The 14,008-nt window shown below is 47.1% G+C and overlaps 1 protein-coding gene and 1 long non-coding RNA gene across 3 annotated transcripts in view; one reads left to right on the top strand and one right to left on the bottom strand.

Annotated features, from left to right (window-relative positions):
- Positions 1–3,979: 3,979 nt before the first annotated feature.
- On the bottom strand, positions 3,980–11,821 carry LOC309523587. The gene is made up of 2 exons (XR_014215457.1): positions 11,369–11,821; positions 3,980–5,379 (listed from the first exon to the last, which is right to left on the bottom strand). It is a non-coding gene; the product is annotated as an uncharacterized lncRNA (long non-coding RNA).
- A 937-nt stretch (positions 11,822–12,758) lies between these two features.
- The window catches only part of STK26 (serine/threonine kinase 26), a gene marked incomplete at its 3' end in the record, with an annotated part of 50,157 nt that continues 48,907 nt past the window's right edge, over positions 12,759–14,008 (top strand). Inside the window, exons 1-2 of one of the 2 annotated variants that reach the window (XM_082207474.1) lie at positions 12,759–12,935; positions 13,423–13,573. In XM_082207474.1, the coding sequence (XP_082063600.1) occupies positions 13,532–13,573 (42 nt within the window). In that variant the 5' untranslated portion in view covers positions 12,759–12,935; positions 13,423–13,531. The remainder of the gene's footprint in view (positions 12,936–13,422; positions 13,574–14,008) is intronic. The other variant, XM_082207473.1, reaches the window with a different exon arrangement.

Here is a 14,008-nt window from a genome sequence, read left to right as displayed (position 1 = left end):
CCAGATGTTGCGCCCGGTGTGGCCGGCCCAGCCTGACCCCCCACGCTACGCCACTGTAGCACAGAACACCATCCCTAATCCTGCAACTGCAAAAAGTTCTGCAACACAGCACAACAAACCGTGCAAAAGGAGAGCCAGTGTGGTGTAGTAGTTAAGAGCGGTAGTCTCGTAATCTGGGGAACCAGGTTCGCGTCTCCGCTCCTCCACATGCAGCTGCTGGGTGACCTTGGGCCAGTCACACTTCTCTGAAGTCTCTCAGCCCCACTCACCTCACAGAGTGTTTGTTGTGGGGCAGGAAGGGAAAGGAGATGGTTAGCCGCTTTGAGACTCCTGAAGGGGAGTGATAAAGCGGGATATCAAATCCAAACTCTTCTTCTTGTTGTTGATGCTTTTATTAAAAAAATGTAAACAACAGCCATCTTTATTTACACTATGAGCTAACTGTCTGAGATGGGTAAAACCAATCCCAAAGGGCCCTTACAAACAGTAGATTATGCTACATTTTCCTTGTTTAAATCCACAATGTTTTGGTTTTTTTAAATGCACTCTACCTCCCCACCCTTATACCCTTTCCACCCAAGACGTACACCTGATGCCTTTGTCACACATTACATGCACCCAACCCCTTCCCTGCAGTCAGCTAGATTTCCCTCGCAATAAACGTGGGTGGGTAGGTACCGGAGAAGGGAAGCCTGAAAAGAGGAAGCGGCTGCTTTCCTGCATTCTGCCTCAGGGTCTTACTGCCCACCCTGCTCTGTTTCCTTGCTGTGTTTGCTCAAACGGAACAAAGAGCAGGGAAAGCCCCTCCCCTCCAGGCAGAGAGAGGCGCCCTCCATGAGTTGTCGAGCTTGGGCAACGGCTGCGCGGCCGACGGCGAGGCGCTAAGGCGCCGGCTCCCCAAGCTGCAGCGCTTGGCCAGGCGCTGCGCTTGCATGCCTGGCCGCGCCCAGCTTGCCTCAGCGCAGCGGAAAACAGAAGCAGTGGCGGAGACGACGACCCCCCACCCCAACCAAGCCTCGATTGCTTGTCCCTTCCCTCTGGACTCGCGCCCCCCCCCCAGTGTTGCGCCCGGTGTGGCTGGCACCCCTGGCACCCCCCACGCTACGCCACTGTGCTGAATTTGTCCTTCGGGCTCCAGGAGCGCGGCAGCGGCGTCTCCTGCTCGTCCACGGCTGGGTAGAGCCGCTTGAGCGCCTTCTCCTGCTCATTCAGGGCCGGGTCGCCACCGTGAGGGAAGGGTGCCGGGGCGCTGCTGCTGCCGCCGCCACTCCCGGCAGTCATGGGCCCAGCTGAGGTGGCGGCGGCTGTGGTGGTGGCGGCGGCGATAGCGGGCGGAGGAGGGGGCGGCGGGGGGGCTGAGGTGGCCGGCGGCGGCGGGGGAGGCGGCGGCGGGTGGAGCAGGAGGGCGGCCGAGGCCGGTGAGGGAGTAGGGTTGCCCGGGGCTTGAGGAGCCGTCGCCGGGAGTTGCTGCTGCTGTTGTTGCTGCTGCTGCCCGGACATGCCGGCCTCCTCCTCGTCCGCTGTCTTGCGCTCCTCCCTTTTGCGCACGCTGCCCCGCCGCCGCCCCATTGGCCAGGTCCTGTCAGCTGATCCTGTGTTATTTCCTGTGTGTGTGTGTGTGTGAGGGGAGAATGGAGAGAGAAAGCTTGGCACCACCACCGCAGAGCCGCCCCCGGCTCGACGCGGATCCTCGCCGCCGCCGCCCCGCCTCTCGCCGCCCGACTCGCCCGCCTCCCTCCCACGGCACACCAGGCAACGTCCCGCGGCACACTAGTGTGCCGCGGAACACCGGTTGGGAAACACTGTGCTAATCAATAATGACTTTGGTCATCAACTTTAAAGTATCTGGTGATAAGGAAAAATTCCGGGGTGAGACTACTCAACAGCACAGCTCATCAGGGTGCAAGTCCCCTGAGGGTCCATGCGGTCAGTAAAAGAAGAAAGTTCCAGCCAAGTAATTTGGAGCAAAATAGCAGTCAGTAGACCATTAACTTTATAGTTGTGCAACAGGTCCCCACAGGAGTAAGAACCCCGAGCATGGGGTAATATCAACTTTTAAAACTTCCTACAATATCCCAGAATACAGTTTGTATAGCATCACTGATACATCATCATTACATCACTGACATATCACAAAAGGGATGGGGTAGACAGGGATTACACTAGTTCAACCTTGACAAACATGCCCAGACATTTCTCTTAACACCTCTCAAGTACCTATTACCAAAGAGCAGTAGAACTCTTTACATATTCTTGTCCTGGGGCAAGTCCGGGGATGAGCTCTTGGGATTTTATGGTCAGTTATCAGTTCAGTGATTGCCACCTTTGGGTGAGGTTTATGTGTATGTGCCCTCACCCTTGAGAGATTATGGCAGGAGAGAAAGGTAAAGGAGTCCTTTCCTCTAACGCCAAAATGGCGTTGGAATGAAGAGAATCGGTCAAACTACTGATTTTATATGAATTTATAAAACTAGGTATCTTTCCTGAGCTGTCAAGTTGAAAAGATACATTGACATAATATTTGTAACATTGTAACAACTTTAACCTGTCATTTCCATAACACTGCCACCCGTCATTTCTGTAGCACTGGAAACTTTTGAAAACCTAGATTTTGGTTCACTGAAAACTTAATTGTCTTCAAGAGAGCTGTGGACCAGTTGCACATTCTGCTGGCTATCATGTGGCACTGAAATAAAATCTGATACACATGTTCAGGGCATACTTCTGTCGTTCAAATTCAAATACCGTATTTTTTGCACCATAACACTCACTTTTTTCCTCCTAGAAAGTCAGGGGAAATGTCTGTGTGTGTTTTGGAGCAAATGCCTGCGGGTGGCGGGGGAGGGGGTGGATCTGCTGCAGTCGCGAGCAGAGGATCCATAGTTTCCCTTCCTTCCCTCCTCCGTGGTTACAAAGCATGGATCCACATGGATCCTCAGGATTTTTGCATTGGGCTACTCCAAACTCACTGTCAGATCACATGTCTGTGGCCACAGCATGAACCACAAAAATCATATATCCACTATTTCGTTTAGAATATTTTTTTCTTGTTTTCCTCCTCTAAAAACTATGTGCGTGTTATGGTCAGGTGCGTGTTATAGAGCGAAAAATACGGTACTAGCTCAGCCACCTCCTAGTTTCAGATGAGGGAAGAAAAGGCAAGCTATATTACGATGTTGGAAGAAGAGCTGATTTGTTGGGAGTTCATTTTGACTCACCAGTTCTCAAGAAGGCATTTATCTCCTTGTTTATACAATAGATATAATGAGCTTTCATTTGGGCAGGATTGGAGCAGGTGTTTCTAGAGGTAAAATATCAACATTCAAGTCACTTTTGTAGTTTGGTGTCACCATCTGTGAACAGGGGTGAGAATTCCATCAATACTTTTTTTCACATTGAGTTTTTAAATAGGCATTTGGGGGAGAAACCCACTACTCCCTTGTAATTTCCCATTATACAAAAACTGTATCTGTTTTGTGTATAGCTGTTCTCCTGGCCTCAGTTATCAAACTTAATATAGTTAAAATTATATGTCTCAATTTTTATTGAAACAATTATTTTGGTAAAAGTGGCAAGCTTCTAAGTTGCAAAGAACTTCATAAAATAAAAAAGCTTCCTATGGTCTTCAGTGTTAAGTGACCCAGTAAAATATATTATATAGATCCTGAAACAACTTATTTAAACCCACAAGCCTCCTAGCAATGAATAAATTGAACTGAGGTTTCAATTTGTGAAGCATATTTTTAAAGTCACCTAACAAAAATTAAATGTTTATCAGTTGGTTCTGTTTGGAGTTGGTGTGTAAATATTTCATGTCTAAATCATGCTTGCACAAAGTAGTCTCAGGCTGTAGGGGCTGTGAACAGACTTGGAATCTACTCTTAATATATTGCATTTATGCCAAAATTTTATCCACATTCAGACCCTTTTGTAGTAAGTTCCATTGGCTGGCTGCTGGATCATTTAAGAAAGGTTCAGAGACAATTTGCACATAATTTATTACTGTAAATACGTCTTTAAAGGCAGGTGAAAATTATGACTTGATTTCCTGGTCAGGCTTCTGGATTGTTAGTCACCATGGTGAATCATCATTCTGTAGTTAAATCCACCCTCTTTATCACCGATACTCAGAAGCAATTAGTGTTAGGTCTGTCACAACTGAACAGTTTCAAGAAGCATTCAATGATAATCTAGTCTAACTTTCTGTAATCAGTTCTTGGACTTGAGTGATCTTTGACAGATCATAGAATTGTAAAGTTGGAAAGGACCTCAAGGGTCATCTAGTTAAATCCCCAGCAATGCAGGAATCACAGCTAAATAATCCCAGACAGATGGCCAACTTCTCTTTAAAGACATCAAATGAAAGGGAGTTCACCACCTTTTAAGGTAGTCTGTTCCCACTGTCAAACAGCTCATACCCTCAGAAAGTTCTTCCTAATATTTACTTGGAATCTCCTTTCTTGAAAATTGAAGCCATCAGTTCCAGTCCTACCCTTTGGAGTAGGAAAAATCAAGCTTGCGTCATCTTCCATGTGACAACCCATCAGGTATTTGACGATAGGCATCTTACCACCTCAGAGTCTTCTCAAAACACACAACTCCCTCAACTGTTCCTCATAAGGCTTGGTTTCCAGACCCTTGATCATCTTGGTTGCCCTTCTCTGCGTATGTTCTAGCTTGACAATATCCTTCTTAAACTGTGGTGCCCAGAACTGGACAGGTGTGGTCTGACCAAGGCAGAATAGAGCAGGACTTTTACTGGATCTGGACTAGACTTCTATTGATGCAACCTAGAAACCCATTAACTTTTTTTTGCTGCTGTATCACACTGTTGACTCATGTTACATTTGTGCTCTACAAAGACCCCTAGATCCTTTTCACAAGGCAAGTCAGCTGTACTCCACTCTATATTTGTGCAAGTGGATTATTCCTGCCTAAATTTAGAACCTTACATTTGTCCCTATTGAAATTCATTTTGTTAGTTTGGTCCCAGTTCTCCAGTCTGTTAAGGTTATCTTGAATCTTGATCCTATCTTCTGAGGTATTAGCTACCCCACCCAGTTTGGTGTCACCCGCAAATTTGATAAGCATCCATTTGTCACTTTTTTCCAGGATGATGCAGAACCTCTGGTGAACACTTTTTGGCTTGGTCAGTCAACCATCTACAAATTCACCTAAAAGTAACAATGTATTGTTGTTGTTTAGTCGTGTCCAACTCTTTGTGACCCCATGGACCAGAGCACGCCAGGCACTCCTGTCTTCCACTGCCTCCATTTTATCAGCTTCTCCAAGGGAAAATAGGGGACTTTGTTGAAAGTCTTAGTGAAATCAACAAACATGACATCCATAGTATTCCCCTGGTCCAGGAAGCTTGTAACGCTAGAGGGAGAGAGAGAAATGAATTGGCTTGGCGTGACTTCTTTTGAGAAATTCATAATCTTAGAAATCACAGTATCCTTTTCTAAGCCATCATGCACCATTTCATTATCTGTTCAAAAACTTTTCTTAGTATCAACACCAAGTAGTTGCCAGGGTCTTCTCCTCCCCCCGATTTTTAAAGATGGGGACAACATTTGCCCGTCTTCAGTCCACAGAGACCTTATCTGTTTTCTAAGAATTCTCAATGATTATTTGCAGGGGCTCTGAGATTACATCTACAAGTTCTTTTAGTACCCTTGCATATAGTTAATCAGTTCCTAGAGGTTTAAATTCATTTAAAGTAGCTGGGTGTTCCCTTACTACCTATTTTCCTATCTTGGGCTGCAGCTCCCTGCCTGCATCATTTATTGTATTATCACCAAGTTGGGGACTGTTTTCCTTTCAGGTGAAGACAGAGGCAAAGCAGGTATTCAGTTTTTCTGCCTTCTCTCTGTCATCACTCAGCATTTCTCCAGCTTCTCAACACAGCGGACCTAATTCAGGCTTCCTCAGCCTTGGCCCTACAGATGTTTTGAGACTACAATTCCCATCATCCTTGACCACTGGTCCTGCTAGCTAGGGATCATGGGAGTTGTAGGTCAAAAACATCTGGAGGGCCAAGGTTGAGGAAGCCTGACCTAATTGCTTGTTCTTCTTCTTGCTTCACATTTTATTATTTTTCACCCCTTGCAAGCCTGAGCTCATTCTGAATTTTAGCCTGCCTGATCTTTTCCCTGCAAGATTTGGATACTCATTTATATGCTTCCTTCATGATTTGCCACTTCTTCCACTTATTATAAAATCCCCTTTTAAATCTCAGGTCATCTAAAAACTAATTATATAGCTACGCTGGTTTCTTTAGATACCTCCAACCTTTATTTCTTGTTGTAATTGTTTGCAATTCTGCATTCAATATATCACCTTTCAGAAACTCCCATCCATTGTGAACTCCCTTCTCTTTGAGTATTTTTGACCATGGGATCACACCCAGCATTTCCTTAAGCTTTTTGAAATCAGCTTTCCTAAATTCAAGAGTATACATCTGCTTACACTCGGCTTTCCCTTTCCTCTGCCTAATGAACCCCAAGAGGACATGGTCACTTCCTTCCAAGGCTGAAAGATGAAAATTTCTGTCCTTGGTCCACAATCAAGGTTCCAGGATAGCATACCCCCAACTAATTAATAGTGTGGGATTATGGTGGGATCAGAATAGGCTAGATCAGTATTTCTTGATTCTCCTATTTCATCCCCAAATAACATTACTGAGCAAGTGGCCTTTAATTTGTCTATAGCACATTCTATTTGTGTGTCTGTTCACAATGCAGTAACACCTTCTAATATCAGATATCAGAATTAAATTTGGTAGAAAAGTGGAGGATACAACTCTATAATTTAAAATGCAGTTTTTCAAAGTGAGAATAGAAATACAAACTTTATATTGTAATGCCATATCCATCATGAGGACCAAGATTAGCAGCTGATGTGCAAATTCAGAGCATTGTTCTACATTTCTTTGTTTGTTCATTGAAATATTTATAATTATTCTTTTACACTGGACTGTGATGGCCTACATCTGTTCAAAAATCAAAAAACTTGGCCTGATGCAGTAGGGCTCTTATGTTCTCACAACTTGCTATTGCATTGACAACAGCAATAAAGACTTGTTATTTCTAAGACGTGCAACTACTAATTCTATGTGCCTATTTTATAGTTTTGGTTGTTCTTTTAATTTTTGTCTATTATTATTGTTCTTTGTTTGATATACATTATAAAATGAAATAATAATTTAAAACTTTACCAAAAAAAAGTAATAAACACAACATTCCAAATACACATTACACTTTGGCTGATTCTTGCTTAACCAAAATGGATATTTAAGCTGCTTTTAACCTGAAGCTACAAGGAGGCCAACAGAAAACTCACCAAGGAAGCTAGCTGCCTGTGCTGCTGGCGCTGCAGCACCAGAAAGAGGGTTAGATAGGCAACACTTTTACTGGAAAAAATAATTTGTGGCACAGAGACTGCTTCCCAAGGCGGGCTTTGCCTGTCCTCCCCCGTTCCTTTGATTATGTATCCCGTTATATACACAGGAAAGGTGACATAAGGGCAAAATATCCCTGGTAATAGTAGTACCAAGGTAACGCTATGTATACAGTATTCCTCTTAACTGCCATTTTAGGATTAGCAATGTGTGTTATTAGTACTAACTGAAAGTGAAAGTTCTACATTGTAGGTTGGGTGTCCGAGGTGGGTTCTGGGTCTGGATCAGCTGAAGATTGCTGGGTTCAAAGCGGTCAAAGACTGTTCAGTAGCTCAATGGACATTCAGAAATCCAATGAATGGGTACTTTTGAATTTCCTGAAATGTTGCAGAATGCAATTAAGACTGGGTTTTATTTTAGAAACACCTACTTTTCAATGGTTTCATTATTTTAAAAATGTGTAAATATTGCATATAGTATGAGCCCTCAAAACCATTTATCACAAAATAGTCTACCTGGGAGAGAGAAATAAGGACAGTTTGTCAGATGACTAAGGGATATTATGCTTTTAGTTCAATCAGACTGCAAACAAATTTGTTATTACAGGATGGCAAGGGAGCAAAGTAAATTGAAAGTTTTAATACCTTTGAGAACTTGGAAAAATCCTGTGTGGTAGTGCATAGGCTTAACCCTACCTGCCCGCGGACTGTCTCGCCAGAGTGGTGCATGCTCTGGTTATCTCCTGCTTGGACTACTGCAATGCGCTCTACGTGGGGCTACCTTTGAAGGTGACTCGGAAACTACAACTAATCCAGAATGCGGCAGCTAGACTGGTGACTGGGGGCGGCCGCCAAGACCACATAACACTGGTCTTGAAATACCTACATTGGCTCCCAGTACGTTTCCGAGCACAATTCAAAGTGCTGGTGTTGACCTTTAAAGCCCTAAACGGCCTCGGTCCAGTATACCTGAAGGAGCGTCTCCACCCCCATCGTTCTGCCCGGACGCTGAGGTCCAGCGCCGAGGGCCTTCTGGCGGTTCCCTCATTGCGAGAAGCAAAGCTACGGGGAACCAGGCAGAGGGCCTTCTCGGTAGTGGCGCCCGCCCTGTGGAACGCCCTCCCATCAGATGTCAAAGCAATAAATAACTACCTGACATTTAGAAGACATCTTAAGGCAGCCCTGTTCAGGGAAGTTTTTAATCTGTGATATTTTACTGTATTTTTGGTTTCTATGGAAGCCGCCCAGAGTGGCTGGGGAAACCCAGCCAGATGGGTGGGGTACAAATAAATTATTATTATTATTATTATTTATTATTAACTGATATAATTCTGAGATATGTAAACAGTATTGGTTTAAGCCATGAGTTGCTGATAGAATTCAGGCATTAGTTGCATTTTTTACTGCCCTCTTAAAAGATATCCAGATTAATTTTGTGGTACACTCCTGGTTCATAGGCAGTATGCCACTGAGCACCAGTTGCTGAGGAACTGCTACAGAAAAAAGGTTACAGGCTTCATCCAAACAATGGTCCCCTAAGTCTGTGTACATATTTATCCATTTAAAGCAAAAACTAGTAGTTTGAGTCCACAATGTGCTTCTTTCCATTATAGATCGTGCTGTCCACAAAGATGGGTGTGGTTACTTGATACGCATTTGAAAACCCTCCCCCTTTCTTCTTTGCACATGTGAAGAAGTGGCAATTGCGATCTTGGTACATGCTTCCATACGACAGCATTGGGCAAAGTATACTGGGACCACCTCTGTCCATTTTCAAATGCATTGCAGAATCAATAGAAATATATATATATATATATATATATATATATATATATATATATATATATATGCTTTCGTAGATTTTCACGGGTACAGGAATGCAGGTTTTGGTGTCTTCGGGTGTCTTCCCGTGTAAGAGTCGGGGTGTCTGTGCGACGTTTCGACGAGGTCTCACTCGTCATCTTCAGGCTGGTGCTTTCGGCTTCTTGTTTCGGCTTCTTGGTATTCAGAATATCACTCATGAAATCACCCAAGATATCCCTCAAGTAATTAAGGAACAAAAGAAGAAAAGGCACACTAATCTAGGAACTTCCTCTCTGCCCAGAACGTTGGAGGCTATACACCACACCCCTCAACAGTATTTATAGGAACTCAAACACCAGATTCTGCTCTGTTCCAGTAACAAGAAGCCGAAAGCACCAGCCTGAAGATGACGAGTGAGACCTCGTCGAAACGTCGCACAGACACCCCGACTCTTACACGGGAAGACACCCGAAGACACCAAAACCTGCATTCCTGTACCCGTGAAAATCTACGAAAGCATATATATATATATATATATATATTAAAAAATTGTCTAGTAGTGCCTTAGATACCAACTAAGTTAGTTCTTGGTATGAGCTTTCGTGTGCATGCACACTTCTTCAGAAAAAGTACCAAGAACAAACTTAGTTGGTCTCTTATGCTGCTTAAACCTAAGAGGCATCTGGTTTATGACCCGGGAAAGCAAGAGAATGGAGCTCCTTGGTTTGATCCAGCAGGGCTCTTTTTTACTTTTTAAAAGATGTCTTATTTGCTTAATTTACATTGGTGAAAGAATATATAAGCCTTTCGAGTTTTTCAGAATGTTTTTTTTGTCAGGCAAAAAAGGAAAGGAAGCAAATTTTCATGCATGTCAGGTTTTTTTAGGCTTGGGCAACAATTCTGTGCATACTTATTTGGGAGTGATTCCTAAGTAAACATGTTGCACCATCAACATTTAGTATTAATCAGAAAGGAAAGGTGGAGTAAGGGTGGGAATTGGGAATTTATGTTCTTGTATCCAAGGGCCTACAACAGCCCTAGGCAGAAACGAAAGTGGAAAGGGCAACGTGTTTTTTTAACCATTGTCGATTTTCCTGTTCTTATTTAAGTCTCTTGCACACCACAGTTTAAATCCTCACTCAGCCATAAAGCCCAATGTGACTGTAACCAGTTTCTCTGTCTAACCAGGGGTCACTAACCTTTTTGGACTACAATACTGGGAACATTTCAAATTTTGAGAGAGTGCTGAGGTGCCAGTCACAAAATTACTACCACAAAGGGGGTATGGCATAATACAAAATGGCTGCTGTGGAGTGTGTGACATTACACAAAATCACAGAGACAACTACCTCTGACAACCTTTTGCTTACCATGGGAAGTCAGCTATACCCTGCTGCTCCTAATTATGGAGATTGCATATGCACACCGATGCTGTTGCTATATAATAACAGTAGAGCATTCTTCAGTACAAGTTGAAAAACACAGAAGGGAGCCATACCACTCTCATCTCACAGAAATCACTTGGAAGTCACCTGTAAATTTTGCCCCATAGCTTTCTTTCTAAGAGGGCTTAATTCTATTTTAAATGAAAGCTCAGAGTCTGGAGCACCAACAGAAGCTTTCATGCCCAGCAGGTTGGCAACCCCTGGTCTAACCTATGACACAGAGCTGTTGTGAGGATGGAAGGCCTGTATCCCACCTGAGCAACGTGGAATATAAAACAGAAACAACTTTTAATGCAATAAATAAATAAATATATGATGCAATCATCCTTTGCACATGTAAATCACTGTGGGTACCAATTGAAAAAAATTGAAAGATGTGTGCTCCCTTTCAGTACCATTCAAGGTGCCTTCCAGCTGTACTACAACTTCCATCATCCCAGACTATGGCCTCTTGTGGCTGGGGATGATGGGAACTGGAGTCCAACATCTTAAAGGCCACAGGTTTCCCATCCATGCTCCCACACTTTCAGCTTTCCCTTATTCAATCCCCCTGGATCCCCATTTTTTCTATGCTCCTTCTGAGTTCAGGCTCTGCACCTTCCCTCCAGCTCACTCAATTAAAGGCCCAAATCTCTCTCAGCTTCCTCCCATACTGCTCTCAGGCCAAGCTCACTCAGCTATGGATCCCAGTTTCCCCATTAGCCCCCATCCTCCAAACCCACCTTTTCAACAGGGCTTTTACCAGGCTTTGTCCCTTCACCATCCTCCACAAAGTTTCTCCTCCTCAGCGTTTCTATTTCATACCCTGGTCTCCCTTCCTGCATCTTAGAGTATAAGCTCCTTGAGGGCACAGCTCTCTCTATGTTTCCAGTGTAACTCTGGACAAAGCAATGAGTATAATTACAATCAAAGATTCCTTCTCCCCAGTGGTGTCCCCTACTTTCCCTGAAGTTCACCCTACGACTCCCCCAACATCCCACATTGGCTTCTCTTTTACCCCACTAAAACTTGTTGTTTTGAGCTCCTATGCCCTGCCCCTCCGGTCCTTCTCAGCACCCCAATTCACCCACGCCTCTGCGCCCCACTTTCCTTTGGAACACTGCTTACCCCCACCCCTGAACTTCCTCGATCTCCCCAGTGTATTTGCAATTAGGCCTCCATTATCCCCCCCAATATTCTCTCTTACCTGACCCCCCACTGCATTCCCCCCTTCAGCCCAAGTTGCCATTTCCCCTCAGTTACTTTGCCCCTCACAATTCCCCCCACCCCAGTTTACCTGAGCCCCTTTCGCTCTCCGATCCACCACAGCGACCCCCCAGCATCATCAGGACACCCCACACCTAGGGATCCCCATTTCCCCCTCAGCTGCCCCTCCCCCCAGTTCTACGTGTCCCTCTTATTCCTCCTCACATCCATCTTCAGCGTCTTCCCCCCGCGCCAAGGTGCCCCCATTATGGGCACCCCACCCCCCACTCCAGCTGCCCCTCACATCGCTCACAATCCTCCTCACATCCTCCTCGGCCTCCACCAGAGCACCCCATTATTTCCCCCTCAGCGCTCCCCCCGCCACCCTCACCCTTCGCCTCACAGCCTCCCCGCCCCCATTTCGGACCCCCTCCCTCCCACCCCCCGTCCCTCACCATTCTCAGCCAGGACTCGCACGCGCCCCAAACGCACTTGGGGCACCCCGCCCCCCCCTCGCGATTCCCTCCCCTCCCCCGCGGGTGTCCCCTCCCCGTAGGCGGGCGGAGGGTGACGCTGCGGAGACGGAGGCCGCGGATCAGTCTCTGCCGCTGCCTCGCTGGGCCGACTGGGAAGCAGGAGTCCGCCGCCGCCGCCAGCGAGGGAGAGAGGGGGCTGCGGGAGAGCGCGAGGGTTCGGGCCCCGCGGAGGCAGCTGCCTCGGCCTCTCCGGTCGCTGCCTGGGCCGCCGCCGCCGCCGCCTCCTCCTCCCCCCCCCCTGTCCCCGCCAACATGGCCGCGGCGGCGTCCTCCTGAGGCGACTCCGCCTGGCGCCCGCCGGGGCCTCCTCCTCCTCCTCTTGCGCCCACCTCCTTCGCCGCCGCCGAGCCGCTGCTGCTTCCCCGCGGAGGGCGCGGGTCATGGGCTGCTGCGCCGCCGCCGGCGGAGGAGGAGGAGCAGCAGCAGCAGCAGCAGCAGCACCCGCCGACGGAGCCGGGCAGGCCGCGAGGAGCAGCAGCCGCAGGGCGACCGCCGCCGCCTGGCCGATGGCTCCTTCACGCCGCTAGCCCGGAAGGCGAGAGCTCGAGGAGCGCGGAGAAGAGCCGAGGTGGGCCGCGGAAGGAACGGGGCACAAGCGGGGAAGCTCCGTGGAGGGTGCGGGGCGGGGGGGGGGCGGGAAAATAGAGGCCTCCGAGTGGAAAATCTGACAGCTGAGTGAGTGCGCGGGGGGGGTGCCCTTCTCCTCCTCCTCCTCCCCCAGCGATAGACCAGGGGCTCCAAAGCAGAGGCAGCTGGCGGCAGAGAAGAAAGAGTGAGGTATGGGAGCGGACCTAGAGGGAAGAAATCTGAGGATTGGTTGGGGCGGAAGGGTGGCCAAAGCAGAGGAGAGAGGTGGCTTTAAAACGGAGTAAGTGTGTTTGTGGTGAATTACTTCACCTCCACCTGGCACCAGTAGTCTAGGGGGGGAGCCAAAGAAGGGGCTGGAGGATGGTGGCGGGGTCAGCAAAGGAGTGTGTTGAGGTCTGCAGAGCTGGCGAAGGTGCAGCTGAAGGTGTTTTAATGCTCTGCTTCCTTCCCCTACCCTCCACCCATAGGCTCCGTTGCAGCTGAAGCAGTAATAGCAGAGGCGGTGGTTACCCGGCAGCAGGAGGAGAGGCCTCTGCAAGGAGGAGAGGAGAGACCAAAGGAAGGGTTGAGATCACCATGGCCCACTCCCCCATCGCCATGCAGGTGCCTGGTATGCAGGTGAGAGAGGGCTGTGGTGAAAAGCGTGCTGGGTGGGGGAGGGTGGGTTACACTGGGGCAGTTACTGACTTGCCTTTGCTTGAGTGGATTGCCGTTAGTACTCTTAGTATTACTAATGTGCCTTTCAGCCTGACCATTGAGCAAATCTGCAAGAAGTCAAAGAGTGACATGGCGGGGGGGGGAGCGTATATATTTTTGAGGGCGATTTTGGGAAAAGTCTCAGTGGGGATGTTCTTTCAGTCCAGGAGCACTTGAGAGGTGACTCTACGTTTTTACCACTTTTCATTCTTGTTAAACCACTTAGAAACTTTACCAAGTAGTATATTGTTGTTGTTTAGTCATTTAGTCGTGTCCAACTCTTCGTGACCCCATGGACTGGAGCATGCCAGGCACTCCTGTCTTCTACTGCCTCCTGCAGTTTGGTCAAATATATAG

This window comes from Podarcis vaucheri (genome assembly GCF_965113315.1).
Source record: "Podarcis vaucheri genome assembly, chromosome: Z".
Taxonomy (NCBI): domain Eukaryota; kingdom Metazoa; phylum Chordata; class Lepidosauria; order Squamata; family Lacertidae; genus Podarcis; species Podarcis vaucheri.
This window is presented reverse-complemented; position numbering and strand designations above follow the sequence as displayed.